Consider the following 22,844-nt stretch of genomic DNA (forward strand, 5'->3'; position numbering starts at 1 on the left):
CCAGACGACCACCAACCAAACCACAACAACAATAATTTTGCTACGAAAGCTGCAAAAATCTTTGTTTATGAAGGGATTGAAGGCACAGGAAACTTGGTTTCAAATATTTACTGTTTCTCTGTCACTCTAATGTCCAGTGCTGAATATGCATTATCAGAGAAAGTATCAGAATGACTGTGTTCATGTGGTTTGATCTAATTTTTCAGTGACATTGATCTGGGAACATTAGGAAACAACCCAACAACTACTGTCACATTGTCATGTAAATCTTGGTAATCCTGATTAGTGTGGGGTAGTACAAGTACAAAGTTACATATAAGGAAACATTTTCCAGTGGAGCCCCTCCAACTATAGACCACTTAACAGGACTAAACAGGAGATAGAAATCTCAAATCCAAACTAACCAAAGAGTTCCAGGGACACTTTTAGCTGATGAATATAAAAGGTTGTATGGCCTCTATCAACTCTAGAAACTGTTACTGTATCTAGCCTCATGAATTCCTGCTCTTGCAATTCCATTGCAGTTGACAGCTGGTGTAACAATAAACCTTGAATTGAAAGAAGAAATTCCTTTTCTTTTTTATTTAATTTTTGGATCATTATACTCCATTGTATTGTTGATTGGATGAGACTGTTTTAAAGAAAGTTTCTTATTATATTGTACTAGGATAAACTGAAGCCACTTGTTATTCGCATTTTTTATTACTACTCTTAATTATGATATATTTTGGAGAATGGACTGCAAGTATCACAAGTGTGCAGTGTTTCTTTATGGGATCAAACCTGTACCAACATGTTTTATTGAACTCTCTAAACTTTCTGTATATCTTCTCTGAGAATTCCAGATACACCAGATCTGCATTTTTTCATCACATTTAATAGAAACCTATATGCTACATTAACAAGTGAAATAGCTGCATTATCCTTTTTGCGGTGGACGTCAAAGACAAGCCCTCTATTCTGCCTTACAGATCTTGGGAGTGTACTCCATATTGAGGGATTGCACTATAAGTCCAGTAACAGAGATCATGTATTCCTGCAACCCCTTTTGGTTAAGACAAACTTGGATTGCTCACGCACTTGAGAACATATAGGCTCGATGAGTGTATATTGCTACTTATTGTACATAACTGAGATTGTAAAGTGTCTCTCAACCTTTTAGCTGGTGTCCTTGGTTTTTCTTTTGTTTTTTGCTCTTTTGTAGTTGTTTGTCCCTGTTGGTCTACGCTTCTTTTCCATAAGATCCTCTTGTATTGAACCTGTGTCCAAAAATAAGGACTTGTGCGGATTCACAGGGAAAAGGATTCGTTGCTTGCTTTAAGATAAAAATGAAGGACATTTTTTTTTGCCCTTAGTGCACACTTTGTCTTGTATTTGCCCTTTGGAAATATGTAAAAAAAAAAAACATAATTAAAAAAACAAAGCAATAGCGGACAGTTTTAGTAACATTTCTGTTTCACCTTTTAGTATCCTATGTTTGATCACCTCGATTACTCACTAAATCATTGTGCACACTCTTTTCATCTTTTCCCTTCTGCTTCCCTCCTTCTCTTCATCTCTTTAATGTCTGTCTATGTCTCCCACTCTCATTATTATTGGCAGTATTAAGGATATATACCCACTTCTCTCACTTCACACAGCTGAGCTGGCAAATTACTGCCCATTTCTAAAGATCCAATCCAAGCCGAGCATACATTTTCACCTCCTAAAAGCCAAAATAGTATCACTTTGAAACATTCTTGGCGACTCCCATCAAAACTCGCTTTCGGGAGAGAGTTTTATGAGACAAGAAACTATTAAGCATGGGTCCTCATTCATTATTGAAACAGCGGTCTGTCTCTTTCAGTGGATGCTGGCATGACCACAGAGGATTCCTTTGATGAGAGAGGCTGCCATTGTGATGTCACAGTAGAGGATCTGTCTGCACCGCTCAAGTCTGTCATCAGGGCTGTCAGGTGAGCTCCTGCTGCACTTTTTGTTTGTGAAAAATGTATATTTTGTGCATGCGAGGGCCTGCATTCTGCCAGCCACAACCAAGCCAGACCTGATTTTCCACAGCTATGGCTTATCTTCATTGTGTCAGTGTTTAAAAAAAAAAAGGAGTTTGATGTTCTGGGAAAAAAAATATTTGCTGTCTTTATGATAAATATGAAAGTGCTGCCAGCATAAAGACTAGAAACTGGGGCATACTGACAATGTCTTGCGCGAGCGCAATGACTTCCTGGAAATATTTTCTGGTTTCCTGGCAACCTCAGCATCGTCATGACAAGTATCAATGAAGTTACTGCACCAGGCTAAGAAAAAGGTCTGGGACATAATGAAACCCTTAAGCCCTATTTATTGTTATTTTATACTTTTATTTGAAGAGAATAAACAACAAGGATATAACTTGTTAATAATGATAATATGAATTATTGATTGTTTACTAGAAAGTCTTGGTTGGTGTGTTTTGTTACCTTTGGACATAGCAAGGCTAACTGTTATACCTTCTCTCCATATGTATGCTAATATGATGTGCTTATATTTATACAGACGAGTTTCATCAAAACTTCCAAGATATATGAGCACATTTGAGAACACTTTAAGCTGTGCCTTTAACTTTGACTATTTGTGGAAACAGTAAGTTTCAAGCAAGCGTTGGGTAAAAACCCGAGGGAAACTCTGATCTAGGGAAAGGAAAATTGTGGGCCTGGTCACAAACTACCTCGTGTTACAATTGAAAAGGACAAAAACATGACTATAGGTTTCTTACAGTCGAGGCAAGAAATGATGTAACAAAATCTAGATTCAATCGATAAGTACTACCTTATTTGACTATTTGACCTGAGTCTGGTTGTAAGTGGTTGTATGTACTCATTTGCACAAAGTAGAGGTCAAGTCTTGTTATGCTAAATTCAGATACAACTTGACTTTATGGTATCCAGTCGGTCCAAATCATTAACACTCATCAGTGGTTTTCAGAGTGCAAAAAAAATTCATCTTTATGTTATCTACCTCCTCTCCCGATTGGCCGGTAGTGCAATGTAAGCTTTCAAGCTTATCTTATTGGCTGTATTATGAGTTTGTATGTATTTAATGACTTATGGAACGGTGTAAAGGCAATCTTAATGAGGAGTCACATTGTTTAGATCAATTATTCCCTTGTTCTTTCCTTTTTTTCATCAGGTTAGTCCATTGATTCTAAATCCCCAGTGACGGCTCACTGATGCAGAGTTTCCAGTCAATTGGTGATGTCACTGCACCCCCTCCTCATTTTACAATGGGCTGCTTGTTGGTTGTATGTGACAACGTTTCTGTAACAGGTCGAACACGGCTCATGTTTTCTATTGATTGTTTGGCCCTATGCTTTACTTTACAGGCTGTTTATGATCTGTAACTATTGATCTGAAAGTTCATGAATGATTCAGTGTGAAGGACTTGAATAAAAATCAAATTACCACCAGTTAATGGAGGGATCTATTTTTAAAGTCTGAGGAGTCAATGGACTATGTGTACTGTTGATTTACACAAGAAAACCAAGTACAGTTTAAATGAATTGAGGCTATTTAAGAATGTGATGAATTTGAATTTCATACCTGTTAGTGTTTAGTTTAAAACCCTGTTTACTTATATATTCCCTCGCAGCCTTACAGCGTCTTGAAATGAATCGGTAACACAACACAGCAACACAGACCCCTGTAGTGCTTCCCTCCACTATACAAGTCATTCTGGAGGGGAGAAACATACATTTCACACATGAGTGCAGAGGTTCTCATGGTGTTTGGTTCCCTGAAGCACAGCATTTTTAAAATCTGTTTCTTTTCTTTTCTCCTCCATGCTTTTTTCTCCTTATCAATATAACCCTCTGCTGGGTTTGGCTGCAGGGGGTTTCAAGCAGAACTTGTATGTGTGTTAATGTGTGTCGTCTTACACTGGCACCGGCACCCTGCGAGCGAATGTTTATCTAACTGGCGCCAACTGATTCTCTCACTCCACTGCTTCTTCTCACCCTCCTCATAATTTTTTCATTATAAAAATGTCCAGTTTCTCCACTCAATGAAGCAGGATTTACACTTAAATTGGTGGTTGGTGAAAAGATTGACTTCCGGTTCAAAGATGATTGAGCTACTTGAATTTAAGCAATGCTGTGCTGAGTTTATCATTCTAGATTTGACCACATAACTCCCTTCTTTATTCTACCCTGTATACTACAGTGCATTAGAGATAAATGGACACTTAGAGATATATAACATATAGATGCTTTACATATAGACCATAGCGTCTTTAATAAGAAGTCCTATAGCTGCCAAAATTTGCAAAAACAATACATTTTCACATAAACATATTGGGACTTTAATGACCTATTAATTATGTCCAATAATCCTCAAGAATGTCATATGCAGCATTTACCTTTACTGATATTTACCGCGGATGCAGCAATGATAGCCAGTTTAACCATTTAGCTGTCGGCTATCAAGTTAATTTCCCACCAACATCCCTAATCCAGCTACTTTGATGAACAAGTATTGTTTTGAGCCTTTTTTTTTTAAATCAAAAAGTGCAAATTCTCTGATTTCAGCTTCTAAGATATGGATGTTTTTGTGTGTTTTTCCCTCCTCTATGAAAGTGAACTGAATTCCTTTGGGTTGTCAAAAAACAACATATATGAAGATGTAAATCTGCGCTTTAGAAACCTTGATCATTTCCCATATCGTGTTGCATTTTCGAGACCAGTCAACTAATCGACAAAATGATCAATAGATCAATCAATGATGAAAATACTTATAAGCCCTTGTGCTTTATTCAGTCATATTGTCTTTCAGTAAAGCTTCCTGTTCTCTAAAACAGCTCTGACAGTGACTCGTGAGTCGGGTGTGAACGCAGTGATGGAGAGAATGAAAACAAAACTCAATTAAGCCTTCCTCAATGAAAATGTAAAATAGTGATTCATGAAGCTGCAGGGTATGTGCACTAGCTATAAGGTTTGTATGACTCATTGTTGAACATGATACTGAATATGTGTAATGTGAAATGTTCTGATTGACAACTCTGTTAACAGTATCTGATTGAATTGTTTCATATCTTGTTTGAGCAAACTGTATCAAATTGTATTGCACTTTATCATAATGTATCATATAGTACAATATATGGTATCGTATCTTCTATCAATCGAATATAAACATATTGTACTGATATTACCAGAGAGCCAATTCATACAAAATAAATCAGAGATGTACAAGTTGCAGTTGTAGTTATAATGAAATACAGTGGGTATTTACTTCATCTGCTCTGCTATTGTGTCATAATTACGTATTTGCACTGAGAAGGATCAAAGTTGACGAGGTTTGAGACTTCTTTGTGAAGTCACTGTGTCAATCTCCCTTTTTCTCCAGCCTGTCTGTCTTTCTCTACTCTCAAACACAAAAACAGATTATAACTACCAATCAACCCTGACCGGCCTGCCCACCCACCCAGCAGGCATTTCTCCATGGGCAGCCAGAGCCCAGGGCTTTCCCAGGGTGTCGGGTTGAGGGTTGTACACCCCCTTCCCCTGCCAGGACTGTTATTACAGAGGGTCATCTGTTCCCATTGTTTCCATTTAGACAGTGAGAAAAACAGGCAACTGGAGAAAAGCAGAAGCCACCAGGGAATCTAAATGCACCTAATACATAGCTCCCCTTACCTGTATCAATATTATTCGCACAGCAGTGCTGCTGTGCACCAAATTGAAGGAGATAGAAGGGTACACTCAAGTTTCAAAGTCATTCATCTTTGTTGTTATGGATCTGACAAGAGAACCAGGGAGCTTTGGTTTCCCCTTAGTTCCACTCTGAGGTATCTGATCTTTCAATAATGTTTCCTTTATTACACTCCAAGAACAGATCAACAAGTGAAAAGTTACATAGGTCCTCCTGTTCCACAAGTCGCTGCTACCATCTACTGGTTTCTTATAGTTATTACATCCTTTTTCAGCACTTCAGTATACATGATCTCCTACGTCTCTTTATTTTACTTGATGTACTTAACTTTCTGTGTGTGTGTGTGTTCAGGATCATGAAGTTCCACGTTGCCAAAAAGAAGTTTAAGGAGACATTGCGTCCGTATGATGTGAAGGACGTTATAGAGCAGTACTCTGCAGGACACCTGGACATGCTCTGTCGCATCAAAAGCCTTCAGACCAGGTCAGCACACAGACACAGACACAGAGTCAGACACACACACACACAAACACACACACACACACACACACACACACAAACACACACACATCTCACATTATCAGCCCGTCTAAAAGTCATCGTTCTTTATACATTCCTACTTATTGTTTATTATTTTTAAAATATATTTTCAATGTTATTTTTTTATAAATGTTTTGTGACTTATGAGATGCTGCTGTCATTGTTGCTTCAAACGTTTCACTTTGTAGTATCCCATTATATGAAATTAACCCACTTTTATCCCAATCTAACCCTAAACTATGTGCATATATGGTCTGTATATATACATGTGTGTGTCCCCTCTCTCTCTCAGACTTGACACTGTAGTGGGTCCCCCTCCAAGACCCTTCAGCAGCCCCAACAAGACCTTTTCCTCTCCTTCCCTGCATTTATATTACAGCCAGGCCAGGAGGAAACAGTCTTCACTGGGGTTAGACCACACCCCGACCTGTTCTGCTTGCCAGTTTTCTTGCTAAGATAACTAAACCATGATGATGTCACACTTGGGTCAAGTCTCATCCATTCACATGCCTTACATCTATTAGAACAGCCCCTGCGTACATACATTTATATTAATGTACATACCTGTACATATGTTTAGCCAATAAATGTCGAGGGAAGTCGTAAATCTTTTTTTTGTTTATGCACTTTAATTTAGATACAGAGCTGATTCATATTCAACAAAGTCCAAGTGATGTAGCTCAGGGACCGCTGTCTCACACAGCTAGCGAGCTTTCTCAGATTTTTGTATAGCTCAAGATCTAGCAGCTTTTTTCGGGTTTCAGTTTCTTGAAGCAGCTTAATGCCACCTCTATAAGCTTTTAGTTCTTCAACAAAATTCAACAATCACTTAATTTTTGAAAGTAAAGCTGATGTATTGTTTCAGAAGGGGTTGTGCTAACACAATAATACATGTCACATTGTTCAAACCAAGTTTTTAAAAATAATCTGGACTGTGATCCACTGGTTTGTTATGTTGTGTGAATCACTAAGTGGTTCTGTAGGTAATGCCATGTTGTAAATTGAAGGATTTTTTTTTACCCCAACAGGGTATATATTGTCTATCTGGATCTGTTATGAGAAATTATTTTTTAAAGCAGCAGTGGCTTATAGCATGGGTTACGGCAATAAACTTGCTTCCCAAGATTTTTTCAAAATGAACAAACAGACAAAACAACTTAAAAACAAAACAAATGCCAGCATGAATATCAGCCTGTGAAAACCCCATTTAATGTAACTTTCATACTGTGTTTATTTGCATACTTATGTTGTTTGTTGTAGATTAGTGTTGGACTTGATTTCTTCATCTAGCCACCTGTGCTTTCTGCTTGTGTGTGTATGTGTGTATAAATGTGTTGAAATGTGTGTGTGTGTGTGTGTGTGTGTGTGTGTGTGTGTGTGTGTGTGTGTGTGTGTGAGAGAGAGAGAGAGAGAGAGAGAGAGAGAGCGAGAGAGAGAGAGAGAGAGAGAGGGAGAGAGGGAGAGAGGTGAATCTGACCCAGTGTTTCTCCTATCTCCAGACTGGCCAGTGCAGCGAGCTCTGGTCCCAGCCTGAGTAGCCGATCCAGGAACATGTCCTCTCCTGCCCTGCACTATTATTGCAGCAACAACAAGAAGAAGCTCTCTGGCTCAGGGTTACTTAAATTTCACTTAATTCAAGTTTAACCCGTACTAGACTCCCCGTTAGTTATCTCCATTTCTACCATTAGTTCCCCTGCAGTCCCTGCAAAACAAACACAAAATCTGACATGCTTGTAGTGATGCAATGAAAGGTCATTTCTTTCTGTCAGTTCCAGATGGTTAGAGTTTGCATTTTATAGTGTCATGTAGAAGATTTGGTGTTACTCACACACAAAAATGGAGGTGAAACATTTACTTTTATGCATTCTGTAAATGTTTTACCAACTAGGACAGACACGCATTTACTTTGCAGTTAATGCAAATTCATACTAACGTGTACACACACATTTATTAAGACATAATCAATTGAACTAATTCATCATTATTAAAGAGTGACATTAAAAAGTTGGAAACAGATAAGAACTGTTATTTTGAATGCAGCACAGCATAACAGCATTAACGAAAATATTTTTATGGAAGGTTTCCTTCTTACACAGACTTTATAGTTACAATACTAAAGCCTTGCTACTTAAGTATTGGTAGTTTTCAAGGAGAAGGCTATCCTGTGAATATTTTGGGTTAAATGGGTTATATTTGAAAGCCTCATTTTTAGGGTATTTTTGTTCTGCCATTCCATTTCTTTAAGGATTGATATTCGATGCAAAATGATTTGTATTTGTGTAAATGTCTATTAGAGCCAGTCAAACTCTGAATACTGCATGGAATCCAATCTGAAAATGCTTTTCTCCTTTCTTTCTTGAAAAGCACCATTTGGTGGATAATTGTTTTTATTTGAGAGCAATGATATAGTCATGGATTGTGTGTTGTGTGTAATACTAACCCTAATCTAAACATCCTAGTGCTGCTTTAGGTTTGTTGCCTGACTCTGGGATAACCTGGAATGAAGCTTGGGGGCCTACTCACATTACAACATCAGTATTTTTGAACATATTAACACAGAAATACGTGTGTTTGTGTGTAACAGGGTGGATCAGATTCTGGGAAAAGGCCAGATTCCGTTGGATAAGAAAATAAGGGACAAGCTGCACCCAGATGGAGATTCCTTGGAGGGGATGAGCATGCTGGGCCGTGTGTGTAAAGTGGAGAGACAAGTGAGGAACTACATCAGCACTTTTCAGCAAGATTTGTATTGTCCAATAACTGGAGGTGTTTGCAAGGAGTTAAAATATACCAATGACTCTGGATGTATGTATGACATCTGTTTTTAGTTTTATCAAGGTTAGAGGACTCAAAAAAATGACTTGGTTGAAATTAGAGGTCAAATAAACTGCTCCTGTGAAATACAGTGAAAATTACAAACTGGATTAAAATGAATTCTCTTTTCTCTGTTTTTTTTGTTCAAGGTAACTTCCATTGAATCAAAGTTGGACTCTTTGCTGGATGTTTACCGCCAAGTCCTCCAGAAAGGCCCATCAGCACTGACCCTCTCCTCCCTGCCTCTGTTTGAGCTGGACAATCACCAGCGCCATACCTCCGACTACCAGACCTCCGTCATTGGCAGGGATCTCCCCTCTCCACATGAGGGAGATCCGCTCAGAGCGGGAGGCGACAACAACAGGGGACCAGGTCGCTCTCTTAGCGGCAACCCGAAAGGCCTGCGGCTAATCCTGCCGCCCGCCGATGACGAAGGCCCCCCAGACTCAGCACCTCCATCTTACCCCCCGTCCACAGCCTCACTCTCCCCCTCACCCCTTCTGCCTCCAGATAGCCCCTACCCAACTGTAGTCACCCCTAATGGGACCTCCAAGAGACCACACTTCCCTGACCTGCCGCCCCCTCCCTCAACCGGGGGTTTCACCCTCCGGCTGCCCCCCGTCATGCACCCCTCCTACCTTGGATGCCATGCTGACCCAGTCCCAGATGAAATGGGGGATGAGGTGGTTGTGGATGAGGGGGGTCTTGGTCCTTCTCTTGTTGTTGAATCTAGTGCGGATGCTGACCAGGTTAGGGACTGTGAGGCAGGCTCAGTGACGCTGCGGGAGAAGTCAGACTTGAAAGCTGAGGGGGTCTGGAGGAGGCACATGAGCCTGGAGGTCAACCCCATGCTGCTGCTCTCATCTAGCCCAGATGGGACACCTTCAGACTGGGGGAGCGGTCTGGGGAAAACTCTCTCCGTTCAAAATCTCAGCCAGCCTTTGACCAACCGTGCCCCTGCACTGTCCTCAGCGCTCAACAGCAGCAACGGTAGTGAGGATGGAAATAACCACGGGGACATAAGCAACTGGGATGGAGCAGAACTTTTCATCAGTGAGTGCAAACTAGAGCCAGAGGAAGAACTTTTCAACTTTCAGTCCCAGGGGCCCTGCAGCAGCTCCGCAGAACGTTTACAGACTGTAGAAGAGGTGGCACCCCGACCCAAAGGAAACACAGATTTTCTCAGTCAATCACCACACATACAGTTGGCATAACCACACACACACACACACACACACACACACACACACACACACACACACACACATACACACGTATAAAAAAATGTCCAGGACAGGAACAAACCAAGATCAATGCCTTGTTTAGGGATAAACCCTTTATTTTAACATTTTCTCAAAATGATTATTTCCACTGTCACAATATATATTTTTGTAATATACCTATGAGGTACTAAAATTATCATTAAGAGATAAAAACATATGAATAAAAGTGGGTCTATTCTTGAAAGAAGAATTGCAGAAAAACCTGCAACCTCCCTTTAAAACGACTCAAAAATAGCAATTTGATCAATTTGACCCTGTAAAGGCTTTGTTTTATTATCCAATAGTATTTTAATGAACGGTTATGACAGATGTCGGCTCATTTACTTCTATTTGAAATAAAAAAGGGAGGAATGTTTACTGTGATTTCTGAGCCTGCAGTCTGACACCTGCCGATTATGTGTAGAAGGAAAATCTCGTTATTACACTTGACACAAGAAACTTTGAGAGAGGTTAACTTTATTTTCAGAGTCATAGAGCAGTCCTACATTTTGAGTAACTTGAACCTGAAACAGAGCAGCTAGTTTTTGCTTACATGCAACTTTTCTCTTTAGAAATTAGACATCAGATACATCAGGGAACGAGTGCCAACCTGGACAGTAAGATTACATACATAACATAATGAATAGTCCAAAAAAAAAAAGACACATTAAAACACGCTTACACACATACAAATGACAACAGCACCCAAAAAGAAGTGAGACTGACTGGTGTCTTATTCTTTCTACAAGTGCTTGTATTCAAAGCCTTCCTCAGAAGAAGGGGAAGAGTGAATTATTCTCCTTGATCAATGTCTGTCTTTTGACATGTAAAATGTCATCGTTTACTTAAGCTTTCATACATATCACCGCATGGACTGTTTCTAAAATGAATGAATGAATGGTGAATAATGGAGGGAGGCCTGGTTTGATGGGAAATCTGAATTTCTGACAGAGTTAAAAGTCACTCCCTTGGAATGTTTCAGACCACACTCATCTCTTTCTGTTAATTCTCTATAGACACAGATTGGTCGTTTCATCTGTTGGCAACATGTTTGTATCCATTGGGGAAGATAGCTGATCAGCAATCACTTAAAACAAGTGCTGGGCCATATTCAACCTGATTTGGACAGTAGTAGCTAGCTGCATGCTAATGGTCTGAATGCTGAACTGCAGTTCAGATACCTTGAGGGTTATTCCAGCCAAGCATGAGGTACTGCATGTCAAAGCTGTTGCAATAACTCAAGAGCAGTCGCTCACTCCCTGGTGGCCAGGATGGACTACTGCATGTTAAAGTACTGTTCCCTAAAAACCTCATCAAAAAGGTACGAACAAAGTGAGCCTATATAAACATTATTATCCTAATTAAAACTAATTTGAAACTAGTTTAATCTTGTACTGCCACTTGTGTGGATAATCAACTTACATTTGAATTTTATGACAAGCTTACAACCTTTGAAGGTAATGAAATGTTTTTGACAAACCCTGTCTTTTTTAACAGGTGCTGGTTGCACAATGCACATCAATAATTGTGAAACCCACAACAACTATTTACAGAACATACTTGTTTTCATCCAGAATACATGATGAAAGAGAGGTTTAGAGGATTGTTGGTACCTACATTTGAAATTTCTAATATTTTCCATGTCTTCATCTTACTCATCCCATGCTCATAGGATCTTTGAGAGGGGATTAAGCAGGAATTCTAAGATATTGTAATATTTTGGTAAATTAAATCCATATTCAAAGTGAAAACTTTGTATGTTTTAAATTAGGATTAAGTATTGCAATCATGTTTAACGACATTGGCCATCTCTACACTTGATGTCAGTGTTTTGAAATGTTATCCCTATGGTACATACGTTTCCAGCTCTTAAACAAGAGTTATGCAGAAACCTCTATCCATCTTAGTTTGTGCCACTCTTTTTTAAATGTCTTAAGGGATAAGCAGTCTTAAAGTTGCATTTTCATGTGTTAATGACCTTTATTCATTTATTATTTTTACAGAATCTGTTCCCTTTGTTTTGAATGGCGAGTAAGTGCATTGCTTAGGAAATTAACAATCTCTAGTGGATTATAATATATATTTTATCCTCTAACAAATGTTAATTGTAAACACTAGTAGATGGTTTCTTTAAATATTCTACATGCAGGTTGCTGATTAAATATATTATAAAATAAAGGCACAGCTGTTTTTTGTCTGAAGAACCTGAAAATGTGAACTGGTAGTTTAATACTAAATATTATTGGAATAGACTTGTAGTTTTATGAGTATTTCTACAAACCCTAGGATAAGAGGTCAGCCAGGACTCACAGTTACTTTGTAGCAGGATATGGTACACATAGGCCTACTGAATAAGTAGACCCTATGGACTTTGGATGGATTATTACCCTCAAAAAACCTGCCCATTTTTGCAATCTGTAAATTGCTTCATGATATCTGTGTTGCATTCGAACGGGTTTATTTTTCCAATCTACAAATGTCCTATAGTTGAAATCGAACTGCTCAATTTGAATCGGGCATCCATTTCACTTAAGTAGCTTTAACCACCGACATTATTAGGCTCCTATGGCCAATGATACCCTCTCCCTACTGCTTAAACAGCAATTTATTACACAACTGGCCTTAAAGTTTGATGTTAACATTTATTATTTCTTTGAAATTAATTTATTAAAGTGCACATAATGTTCTCTGGGTGACAAATGCAAAAGTAATTTTATTATACATTAATAAAGAACAAATTAACTCAACTGTTTTGTCTCATTGTTTTTTTTTTCCCCCCCCCCCAAAGTGTTTGCAAATACACAAACACTAACACTTTTCAGACTAACTAGGGTCACAAAATGTCATGTTGCCTTCAGGGTGTTGCTAAGGAATGAATACGGTCTTATATCTGATGCTGTGTTTTTATTTTTATTTTTTTATTTACTACATTTTTATGTTAAAATAATTTAAAATAAATACATAAACTCCAGTCCTTATTTATAATATTCGTCATGATCTCGTCATATCAAAGTAGGAAGAGGGGAAGTGAAGTCAACACTGTCTTGATTGACAGCTCGACACTTAATTGGACGTAGCTAGTTCGCGCTTCGCAGGTGAGGCGGGAAATTTAAAAAAAAAATGGACGACTGGGAAGACGAGTACACCGCGGACGGCGTTGCTATCTACAAGCCTGTAACAAAATCCTCTGAATGGAAACCGCCGTGCAGTGACAGTCTCAAGGAAAATGTTTCTTTCGGTGTAAGAAATGGCGCCAGGTTTGGAGCCCCGAGAGAGTGGAGAGCTCATCGTGGCACCGAGAAAAGAAGCTGGAGGGACGGGGGCGAAGGTCGTCCGTTTCCCCGGAGCACGGAGCGCGAAGGCCCGCCGGGGAGACGACCCTTTGAAGAGGAAAACTACAACTCACCTGTGACGATACACGTGGAGAATGCCTTAGTTGGAAGGATTATTGGTTGGGACTTTCTTGTAACACTTTTTCTTTTGAAGAAAGTGACATTATTAAACATTTTTCAGTATTTATTGGACCACACTGCTAAATCAGCCTGGCTTCAATTTTAACCATTTTTTTTCTAAATTACACCTTGCTTTTAAATCCATCTTACTTGTGTATTACCTCCTTAGACGTAAACCATAGGTTATTTATGTGTCAAATGTTGTTACTACTCATGTAAAGTCATTTTATTTATTTAGTTTTAATATATTGTAACCTTGTTAAAGGTCGTGGAGGAGCGAAAATCCGTGAACTTGAAGAGAGCAGTGGTGCAAGAATCAAGGCAAGTACATTTTTGTCATTGTAAAAACTTAAAAGCTCATTTATTAATGAACTGACCAGTGCTGGGCTGATGTGATTTTCACTTTAAAATTGAATCTGCCTTTTTTCCCCCCCAACTAGAAATTAATTTGGTTATATCTTGTCTAAATTTGTCTAAGAATGACTTAGTGTGCTTGTTAAGTGCTGTTTTTACAGCAAGATTTCTTTCTTTTTCCAACAAAACCTGCAACACAAACATACAGTTAACAATTTGAAGTTGCTCTTTGAAAATCAGACTGTTGTAAAATCCTCTTATGGAGGAAATTCACTTGCGAAGACCAGAATCAAATCAGTTGAAAGACAAACAAGTCCTAAAAGTGTCTGGGTTAATTAGAAACCATCTTGTTTTTAAATTAAATATCATTCCTGAATAGTACAAAACCTTTACGAGGCATGAGCAAGGTAATTGATGGTTATTGCATGTTGTTGTTTCAACTGGATCCATCAGGAAGATTTAAGTGTGGGGTTACAGACTTGTGTATAAATATGTATTTACATCTTAGATAACATGCATGTTGAATCGGGCATGTATTTCTCAAATTGGCTATAATACCCTGTGTGCAACTGCTTGTCTCTTTTTCTAGATAAACAATGGAGACGATGAGGGTGAAGTGCTTATCTTTGGGTCGTCAGATGCTCAGCAGAAGGCCAAGGAAATGATTGAAGAACTGGTTGCAGATGGCAGCTCTCGTTTTCGCAGTGGTATGAGCTATGCATTTCTAGAAAAATCTTGATGCTCAATTATTTATTGGCAGTTGTGCGTCTCAAATTGAACATAAAACTTGTATTATCAAATGCAACAGATGCTTACCCACAATTTTCACATAGTCTCTGAAAGCCCCCCCCGGTCCTTCGTGGGCCTAAAGCGCTGTTCGTTGGCACTCTAGTCAATGATTGTGTTTCAGTCTCAGGAGCGTGCTAGCAGCGACATTTGCTCGTTCCAAAGACGCACCGAGTCTATTTTTGACGGAGCCCGCTACAAGTACATGTCACGCTAAACAGAGTATATCAACCCCCACAGGAAGTCAGACAAGGAAACAAACAGAGCATCCGGTCAGTGTCAAATAAAACACAATTTACAGACTCCTGAGCGTGTCTTAGAATCTCACTGAGATTTAATCCTGAATGATTTATGTTACTGTTAGGAACCAAAACGCAGAACTGTAATACACGTGCCTTATCAAATCCACAAAATTTAGAAGGTAATTTGATCCCCAAGCCAAGTTGCTGTGTGATCTTATCAAGTGTGGATAAAGTTAGAGAAGACTGGGCAACATGGTCATCAAGTTCTTTATTGAGTTCAGATTTAAATTAGCAGCTGAGATGCCATTTAAGCATTATTAAAAACCAGAAGATGCCAATCCAAAAGACAAGCAACATTTTAGCCAATGTGGTTAAGGTAAAACTCTAGTTAATCATTTAAAAAGTCGTCAATAAAAGAATCTTAAAGTGTTTCAGCTTTCATTATTCAATAGCAAACAAAGGTGGAGTAGCTAAACACCCTCCTAAACCTCGATTTTGGGAAAACACAACAAGCTTGCTGCCAAGGACTATTACAAACAAACAAAAAAAAACTACAGGCACAGTCCACTAAATGTAGTTGGAGTGCCCATTGCTGCTGACTTACAAGTAATGACTCAACTTTGGTTGAATGGCTTCTTAAAGCATATCAGCAAGGGCTTCACGCTACAGCTCTATGTGCCTTTTGAATTGCTCCCCGGGAACAAATCAAGTTTTCTGAATTGAGTTGAGTTCCACTTACCTTAATCTCCTGTGGTGTAATGCTCTGATTCTCAGGTCCAGGTAAGGGGGGAGACTACTACAGAGGAGAAGGAGGAAGTGATGGAGGAGTTGGTAAAGGCTCTGTGTGGTCTGCTACAGCATTGCACACTGCAAGCGAGGCCCAGCCCAGTGAAAGCATAGACTGGAACGCCATCCGGGAGAACAAGGACAAGTATGCTGCCATGAAGTGGAAGGGTGAGAGCTCAGGTTTCAAGTGATCTACATCAACTGCAGTCCACAAGTTTATTGTTTTCATTATTTAGCAGTATTCTGGATTTCAGATTAGAAATTTAAAAAAAAAATGACTATGTTAAAGAATAACGGACCTTCAGCTTTAATGGAGGTTTGGAAATGTTCACCTGAAACACACCGAAATGTTGCCCACTCTACCATTGAGTGGGTTTGGTTTTCATTTGACTTGAATCGATTCTTGTTTTTAACAAGTCCCTGTTCTGAATACAAAATGGTAAAATCAAGAGCCAATGCTCATGTAAAACCCTTCAAGTGTCTCATTTAAAATTGTCTATGCTAGCCCGTTTGTAGTTACAAGCTTACATTGTATAGGTTGTGATATGGTGCTAGCATTTAATTGCACAGTGAGATGGGTGTTATTCATTTCCTAAAACCATTTCTGTGATCTTTTGCAACTTTCTTCAGACCTCCCACCATTGAAGAAGCATTTTTACACTGAGGCAGAAAGTGTTTCCATGCTCACAGAGGAGGAAGTCAGTGAGTGGAGGTAAAGCTGGCAGAAAAAAAGAATACTGTTCACAGGCTCTTCTAAAATGACAAACCGTCTACTTTTTCAGTGAATTTATCACACCGACCAGTCTGATTGTCTTTAATTTGTCAGTGGTACCTGAAAGTGAAAGAACATCCTTTGTCCAGCTTGGAAACAATGAAAAATACAGCTGATTTGTGTGGTGGGAGGAAAAACAGTGAAGTTTTGCCCAGATGTGGTCTCTTAAATATAAACAGCAGTTACACACATTTTGTATTTGTCCTTCTCCAGAACTTTTGTCTTGTTTGAAGTTCACGATTGCACTTTTGCATAGTTCCATTTTTTCTTATTTTTGTTGTGTGTGTGTTTTTTTTTTATCTGCAGGAAAGAGAATAACAATGTCTTTGTGGACGACCTGAAAGAGGAGGGGAAGAAGAGGCCAATCCCCAATCCCTGCCGCGTCTTCCTGGAGGCGTTTGAGCCCTATCCAGAGATCATGGAAAATATTGAACGTGTTGGCTTTGTCAAACCAACTCCCATCCAGGTATGAGCCTGACACTCCACAAATGTATTTAGTAACTTATCGCTAAACCCTTATTGTATTACTGCTGAATTTATTACAAACAGTAGACCCACATTCTCCACTGAGGGACATAATGATGAAATCTAACACAGCTGTAGCTGATAGTTATGTTGGTTTGACATTGAACAGACGAGATCAATAAAAAAAAAAACGTAATCCATCCGCTGTTAACAACTTATTTTCATTTATTAACAAAAACCAAATGACCCAATATTTGTTTTATGTCCTCCAGGACTCAAAGATAAACCAAATCCATAAAGATCAAGACCACTGTGACCGTTTCTTTTTCACCCCAACCCCCACAGTGCAGACACAAAATGTTTTCATTATGTTTCCTGGATAAAATGTTGTGTTATTTAAAAGAAAGGATGCCCTGCCTTTGATATGAATTGAAACATGTGAGATGGATACAGCTCTAGTTTTGTGTAATTTGAACTTTTACTCTTTGTTATTGCGTAAGTGTATTATGATGATTTTCTGCCTTGTCACCAGTCTCAGGCCTGGCCTGTGTTGCTGACTGGGGAGGACCTGATAGCTATTGCTCAGACAGGAACAGGGAAAACCCTAGCCTACCTGCTGCCGGGGTTCATCCACATGGAGGGACAGGCTTTGTGAGTGTATTCTTTTATCAGTCACTCTAGTACTGTACTGTTGTTTTTTTTTGTTTCTTGTAGCGATATGCAGCTTTGCTAATTGTGCATGATTGTCTGTCAAACTCCTTCCATCTTTTTGTCTCGCTTCAATGACAGACCTAGAGCTGAGTGGGGGGGTCCAGGCATGTTGGTGCTGACTCCTACCAGAGAGCTGGCCCTGCAGATAGAAACTGAGTGCAAAAAGTACCGCTTCAAGAGCTACAAGAGGTCTAGCAGTCCTATTTTATCAAACTGTTTTAATGACAAGCTTACAATCAATGATATACGGTGATCTTAAAGCAACAGGACTATGACTATTAAATCTGTCCCCCCTCAGTATCTGTATCTATGGTGGAGGGGATAGGAGAGCCCAGATCAAGCTGGTGAAGGGCGGCGTGGACATAGTGATCGCCACACCAGGCCGACTAAATGATCTGCAGATGAATGAGCTCATCAACCTCAGCTCCATCACCTACTTGGTCAGTTGTTTGTATACGTCTTTGTTCTTGTGCGAGGAGGATTGAACAGTTGGTTAGTGCTCTGTCCATAATATAAGTTTCACCTTTTAAAGGTTTCATTTTTTCAAAATCATCAAATAATTACCCAAATTGAATCAGTGAAGCAAAAAAACGTAGTGTCATGTATGGGCTTTGTCTGTTTTTGTACATATTGTGTCTAGCAGTACATTAGTATATGGTTTTTAATAACTACTCTGATCACACACAAAAAAAAAGGTGCTGGACGAGGCTGACCGTATGCTCGATATGGGCTTTGAGCCCCAGATTATGAAGATCCTCCTGGACATCCGCCCAGACCGCCAGACTGTCATGACCAGGTAATCAGTCACATGACATGAAGTACTTCAAGTGAATGTTGTCACGTTATTGAAAGAGTCAACAGAGCACACCTAAAGAATCCATACTATCCTGTGTTGGTCAGTACTCCTTGCACTGTTTTCAAATAGTGTTATCATGTATATATTATATAGATTTTCCATCATGCCATTAAAGAAAAAACCTCTAAAGGAAAGTGTCATAAAAAGATAGATATACTGTATTCCATTTCACAACTGTATTTTATTTCATAAGAAGAACAGAAGAACTGCTGCATTAATTTATTCCTTTTGTTGTTACTCTTCCTTAAATAAGTGCTTTTTAGGTTTGCTGGCAAACGTTGTCAGGTGCACACTTTCAAATTGAAAAGAAAGTAATTTTAAGATTACCTCAATGTTTTTCAGCGCCACCTGGCCCCCTGGTGTGAGACGGTTGGCAAATACCTACCTAAAGAACCCCATGATGGTTTATGTGGGCACCCTGGACTTGGCGGTTAGTGGAGATAAATACAGTTAATCAGTATGTTGACCAGGTGCTTGGTCTTGGATGCACCCAGTAAACCTACTGAATATTAGTGAAACCACTGTTTCTTGACTAAAATGTATCTTCACGATCCTCTTTTTGCTCTTGTGAGGTGAATTCTATTTATTGTGATCCTATATGAATATGTGCATGCTTCCTGTGTTCCTCTGGGTCCTAGGCAGTCAACACAGTGCAGCAGACAGTGCTGATGGTCCGTGAAGAGGAGAAAAAGTCATATGTGTTTGACTTTATCAGAAATATGCTGCCTGATGATAAAGTCCTCATCTTTGTTGGCAAGAAGATTTTGTAAGTAGAGTCACCAACATGCTGCTTGTTGTTGCATTTTCATAAAAAGAAGTTTACCACATATAAACTATCAAATTCATCTGTGTCTCCTTGCTTGCAATCTCAGGGCTGACGACCTGTCCAGTGACATGTGTCTGCAGGGTATGGCTGTGCAAAGTCTGCATGGTGACCGTGAGCAGTGTGACCGTGAAGAGGCCCTCAAGGACTTCAAAGAGAGTACAGGACCCAAAATCACCTTAAAGAAGATTTTAAATTTAAGTGTTTCAAGCATCTGAAGTTTAGGCTGAACAATCAAATTGATTGCAGAATAACAGAGTTCTTGTCCCGTCCCCCCCCCAGGTCGAGTTCGTATCCTGGTCGCCACAGACTTAGCATCTCGGGGGTTGGATGTTCATGACATCACACACGTCTTTAACTACGACTTCCCACGTAACATAGAAGAGTATGTGCATCGCGTGGGCCGCACTGGACGAGCAGGGTAAGGGTGTTTGGTGTTTTGCAGGGATCACATGTAGGAAAATCACTGCCAAGTGTTCTGCTGCTGTTCTTTGGTTCGTTTGAGATGTTAATGCGTTTATCTTTCAGACGGTCAGGTGCTTCAGTTACCCTGGTAACAAGGGAAAACTGGAGGATGGCCGCTGAGCTTATTCCAATCCTGGAGCGAGCAGGACAGGTTAGCATTGACATTTAAATAGAAGTATCATTCTATTTAAACAGTAGACTAACCAGTAGCGTTTTGTTAATAATCATAGAGCTTTAGTGGTTTTCACTTCATAGAAAGCATAATAACAAAAATGGCACTTTCGATTAAATCACCGAATAGTTCTTTGAAATAGAAATCTGGTTTTGTCCTCTTTGTGGCTCTAAGTCAGTAAATCGGGAATAACTGTTCCAATGAAGTATTGGCAACATTGATAGCTGAGATGAATTTAAAAAAAAAACTAAATGTGAAGAATGTGTTTGCTGTTATTTGAATGCTTAAAGGTGAACTATGTAGTTTTGGTTGTGAAATTGGAAAGTTGAAGTGAAACATTTCTGTATCTGAACTTAATGCACACACTTTACTCAGAAAAAAAATGGGTCCCTGGAAAAGTGTTTGGAGCTAAACAGCTTCCAGGAGATTTACAGTTTCACTGTTGCGGGCCCCCCACCATAACTTCTCTCACAACATTTTATCTTCAAACTGTTACAGAGACCAAATTTTCCTCTGTGGACAGTTTGTGTATTGAGTTATGAACATATACCACAGAATCTGTACACTTCTCTAACTTAAAAATGTCTCTACTAAAACTACATAGTGCACATTTAAATAACTTTTATTCTAGGTTTTTATATATATATATATATATATATATATGTGTGTGTGTGTAAGTGACAAACCATGATGACATGTTGCAGGAGGTCCCTGAGGAGCTGGTTCTTATGGCAGAGAGATACGAGAAGCATAAGAGGGAGAAGGAGGCGTACGGTCCAAGAGGGGGAGGAGGAGGAGGAGGAGGAGGAGGAGGAGCAGGAGGGAGAAGAGATTTTGGAGGAAGAGGAGGCAGGGATCGAGGTCAAAACTGGGGATTCTAATGCATGATTGTTAATGTAAGTCAACACATTCAACAAATTGTCTACTTATTAACATAAAACAATAAGCTGAAAGTTTGGTAGAAATAGGTGAAATTCATGTGCTGGTATTCTGAAGGAATATTTATTTACAATTTGGGACTAATATCCATTTCCTTTCTGTTTTTTCTCTCAAAGCAGAGTGAAGCAGGATCTGAAACCGCCTGTGTTCTAACTTCTTTTGGATGTATATGTCATTCATTTTCTTTGTTTAGATTCTTTTATTTCCTTTTTTCATTGTACAATCATCAATTATCATTGGAGGCAGTTCATGCACCTTTATTTGTTTTCCTCCCGTTTTAAAAATATTGAAATCCACAAGTTTGACGTAAATCTTCAGCCTGTAACTCTCCAACCACAGCAGTGTGCAGTATCACCCTGAACATTTTGTTATGTCATTTTCTGATTTGTGATGAAAATAACCTGTATAATAAATTCTCTTTTTTAAAGAGATGTGAAACAAAGTATATATGTGAATGTCTTTGTAACTTTCATCTGTTAAAGTGATGTTTAAACCTGCTTTGTGTCTCTTGATATCTCATCAGTTTATAAGAAGGAGTTTACCTTAAGGATGCCAAAGGCTAGTTTTGATTTGTAATTTAAAATCTTGCTGTCACTGGTTATAACCCAACAGTTTTTTTCTATGTAGCAGTACATACCGTGAACAGGATTTCATCCCGCTGGCCATGAAAGACTTAACAAATGAGATGTGGGGCAAAAAATCTTAAGGAAATCAAAACGGAGCCAAGCTTTATATTTCCATTTCAGTCAGAAGAATGAGAACTGATACAGCAGCTAGGGGCAGCGGTGGATCAGTGGTGCAGTGGGTTATCATATGGAAGGTTGGGGGTTCGATCCCCAGAAGAGCACTTTAGAAGCCCAAGTCCATTACCCACATTTTTACTTGGCAAGTGCATACTGTAAGTTGAGTCTTGGCAAGTCAATTTCATTTTAATGACACTTTTTCTTTGGCTACTGATGTGAGCCATACCTGATTGTGTGGGTTTGGTTTTGACACCTGTAAGTAGTTCACCTGTAAGTATTTCCAACTGTTATTGAAGCACTGTGTCAGATCTTCTGACAAAAACTTGGTGATAAATAACCAGAATCTTGATAGCAAAGCACACTGACTACCATTTAGAGCAGTCTTAGACAACTACAAGCCAAATACCAGACCTTAAGCCCATCAACTATGTACAATTAATTTCTAACGTTCATCTCTATTACATGAAAATGATTGCATTTAAATTGCTGATGTTACTAAACTTAAGACATCATTTGATGTTGACTCATAAAGTGTGAAAATTAACTTGGAAAGTGCTTGAAATCCATGACCAGTTTCTTCTATTTCCAAACCAGTGTTGCACAGTGAAGCAAGAGGAAGGATCTAATTTAATGCCAAATTTATTCAGATTTATTTTATATATTTCAGATCAATGTAATGACACCAAGTTCAAAAATGTCTTTAAGATGTGTCTCCTGGGGTTCTGTAGTTTTTTATTCCCTACTGGATTAAAGGAAACTAGTGCAGTAAATGATTGGTATTCATGTTGCTGTTCATATTTGTTTAATTTCAGACTGGCTGGGTCTGAGCTTCATCAGCTTCTGTGATGTGTGCTCCTAAGTCCCGGGTAAGATACTGTATTTAAGAGAATTATTATTCCAAAATCAGTCACCTGTTGGAGCTTGATGAGCTCTGTTGGGAAAAGTGGAACAAAGAAATCAAGTGACGTAAATATCAGGTGTGAG

The 22,844-nt window shown here is 39.1% G+C and overlaps 2 protein-coding genes across 10 annotated transcripts in view; both read left to right on the forward strand.

The window, feature by feature from the left end:
* kcnq5a (potassium voltage-gated channel, KQT-like subfamily, member 5a) overlaps positions 1-13,041 on the forward strand; it is an 86,150-nt gene extending 73,109 nt beyond the window's left edge. For 4 of the 9 annotated variants that reach the window (XM_065959443.1, XM_065959442.1, XM_065959444.1 and 1 more), the window contains 6 exons: positions 1,847-1,955; positions 6,030-6,161; positions 6,511-6,627; positions 7,718-7,831; positions 8,803-8,929; positions 9,182-13,041. In XM_065959443.1, coding sequence (XP_065815515.1) covers positions 1,847-1,955; positions 6,030-6,161; positions 6,511-6,627; positions 7,718-7,831; positions 8,803-8,929; positions 9,182-10,246 — 1,664 coding nt within the window. In that variant the 3' untranslated portion in view covers positions 10,247-13,041. The remainder of the gene's footprint in view (positions 1-1,846; positions 1,956-6,029; positions 6,162-6,510; positions 6,628-7,717; positions 7,832-8,802; positions 8,930-9,181) is intronic. The other 5 variants (XM_065959448.1, XM_065959447.1, XM_020639041.3 and 2 more) reach the window with 2 other exon arrangements.
* A 373-nt stretch (positions 13,042-13,414) lies between these two features.
* ddx43 (DEAD (Asp-Glu-Ala-Asp) box polypeptide 43) lies at positions 13,415-21,614 on the forward strand. Its single transcript, XM_029278291.2, has 17 exons — positions 13,415-13,745; positions 14,012-14,067; positions 14,690-14,807; positions 15,903-16,082; positions 16,545-16,626; positions 16,993-17,152; positions 17,684-17,802; positions 17,941-18,051; positions 18,161-18,302; positions 18,558-18,658; positions 19,061-19,148; positions 19,357-19,484; positions 19,591-19,700; positions 19,824-19,962; positions 20,070-20,157; positions 20,883-21,074; positions 21,234-21,614. The coding sequence occupies exons 1-16, from the start codon at positions 13,415-13,417 to the stop codon at positions 21,057-21,059; spliced, it is 2,130 nt and encodes a 709-aa protein (XP_029134124.2). The 3' UTR covers positions 21,060-21,074; positions 21,234-21,614.
* Positions 21,615-22,844: the final 1,230 nt, after the last annotated feature.

Source organism: Labrus bergylta, chromosome 10 (genome assembly GCF_963930695.1).
Source record: "Labrus bergylta chromosome 10, fLabBer1.1, whole genome shotgun sequence".
NCBI lineage: Eukaryota > Metazoa > Chordata > Actinopteri > Labriformes > Labridae > Labrus > Labrus bergylta.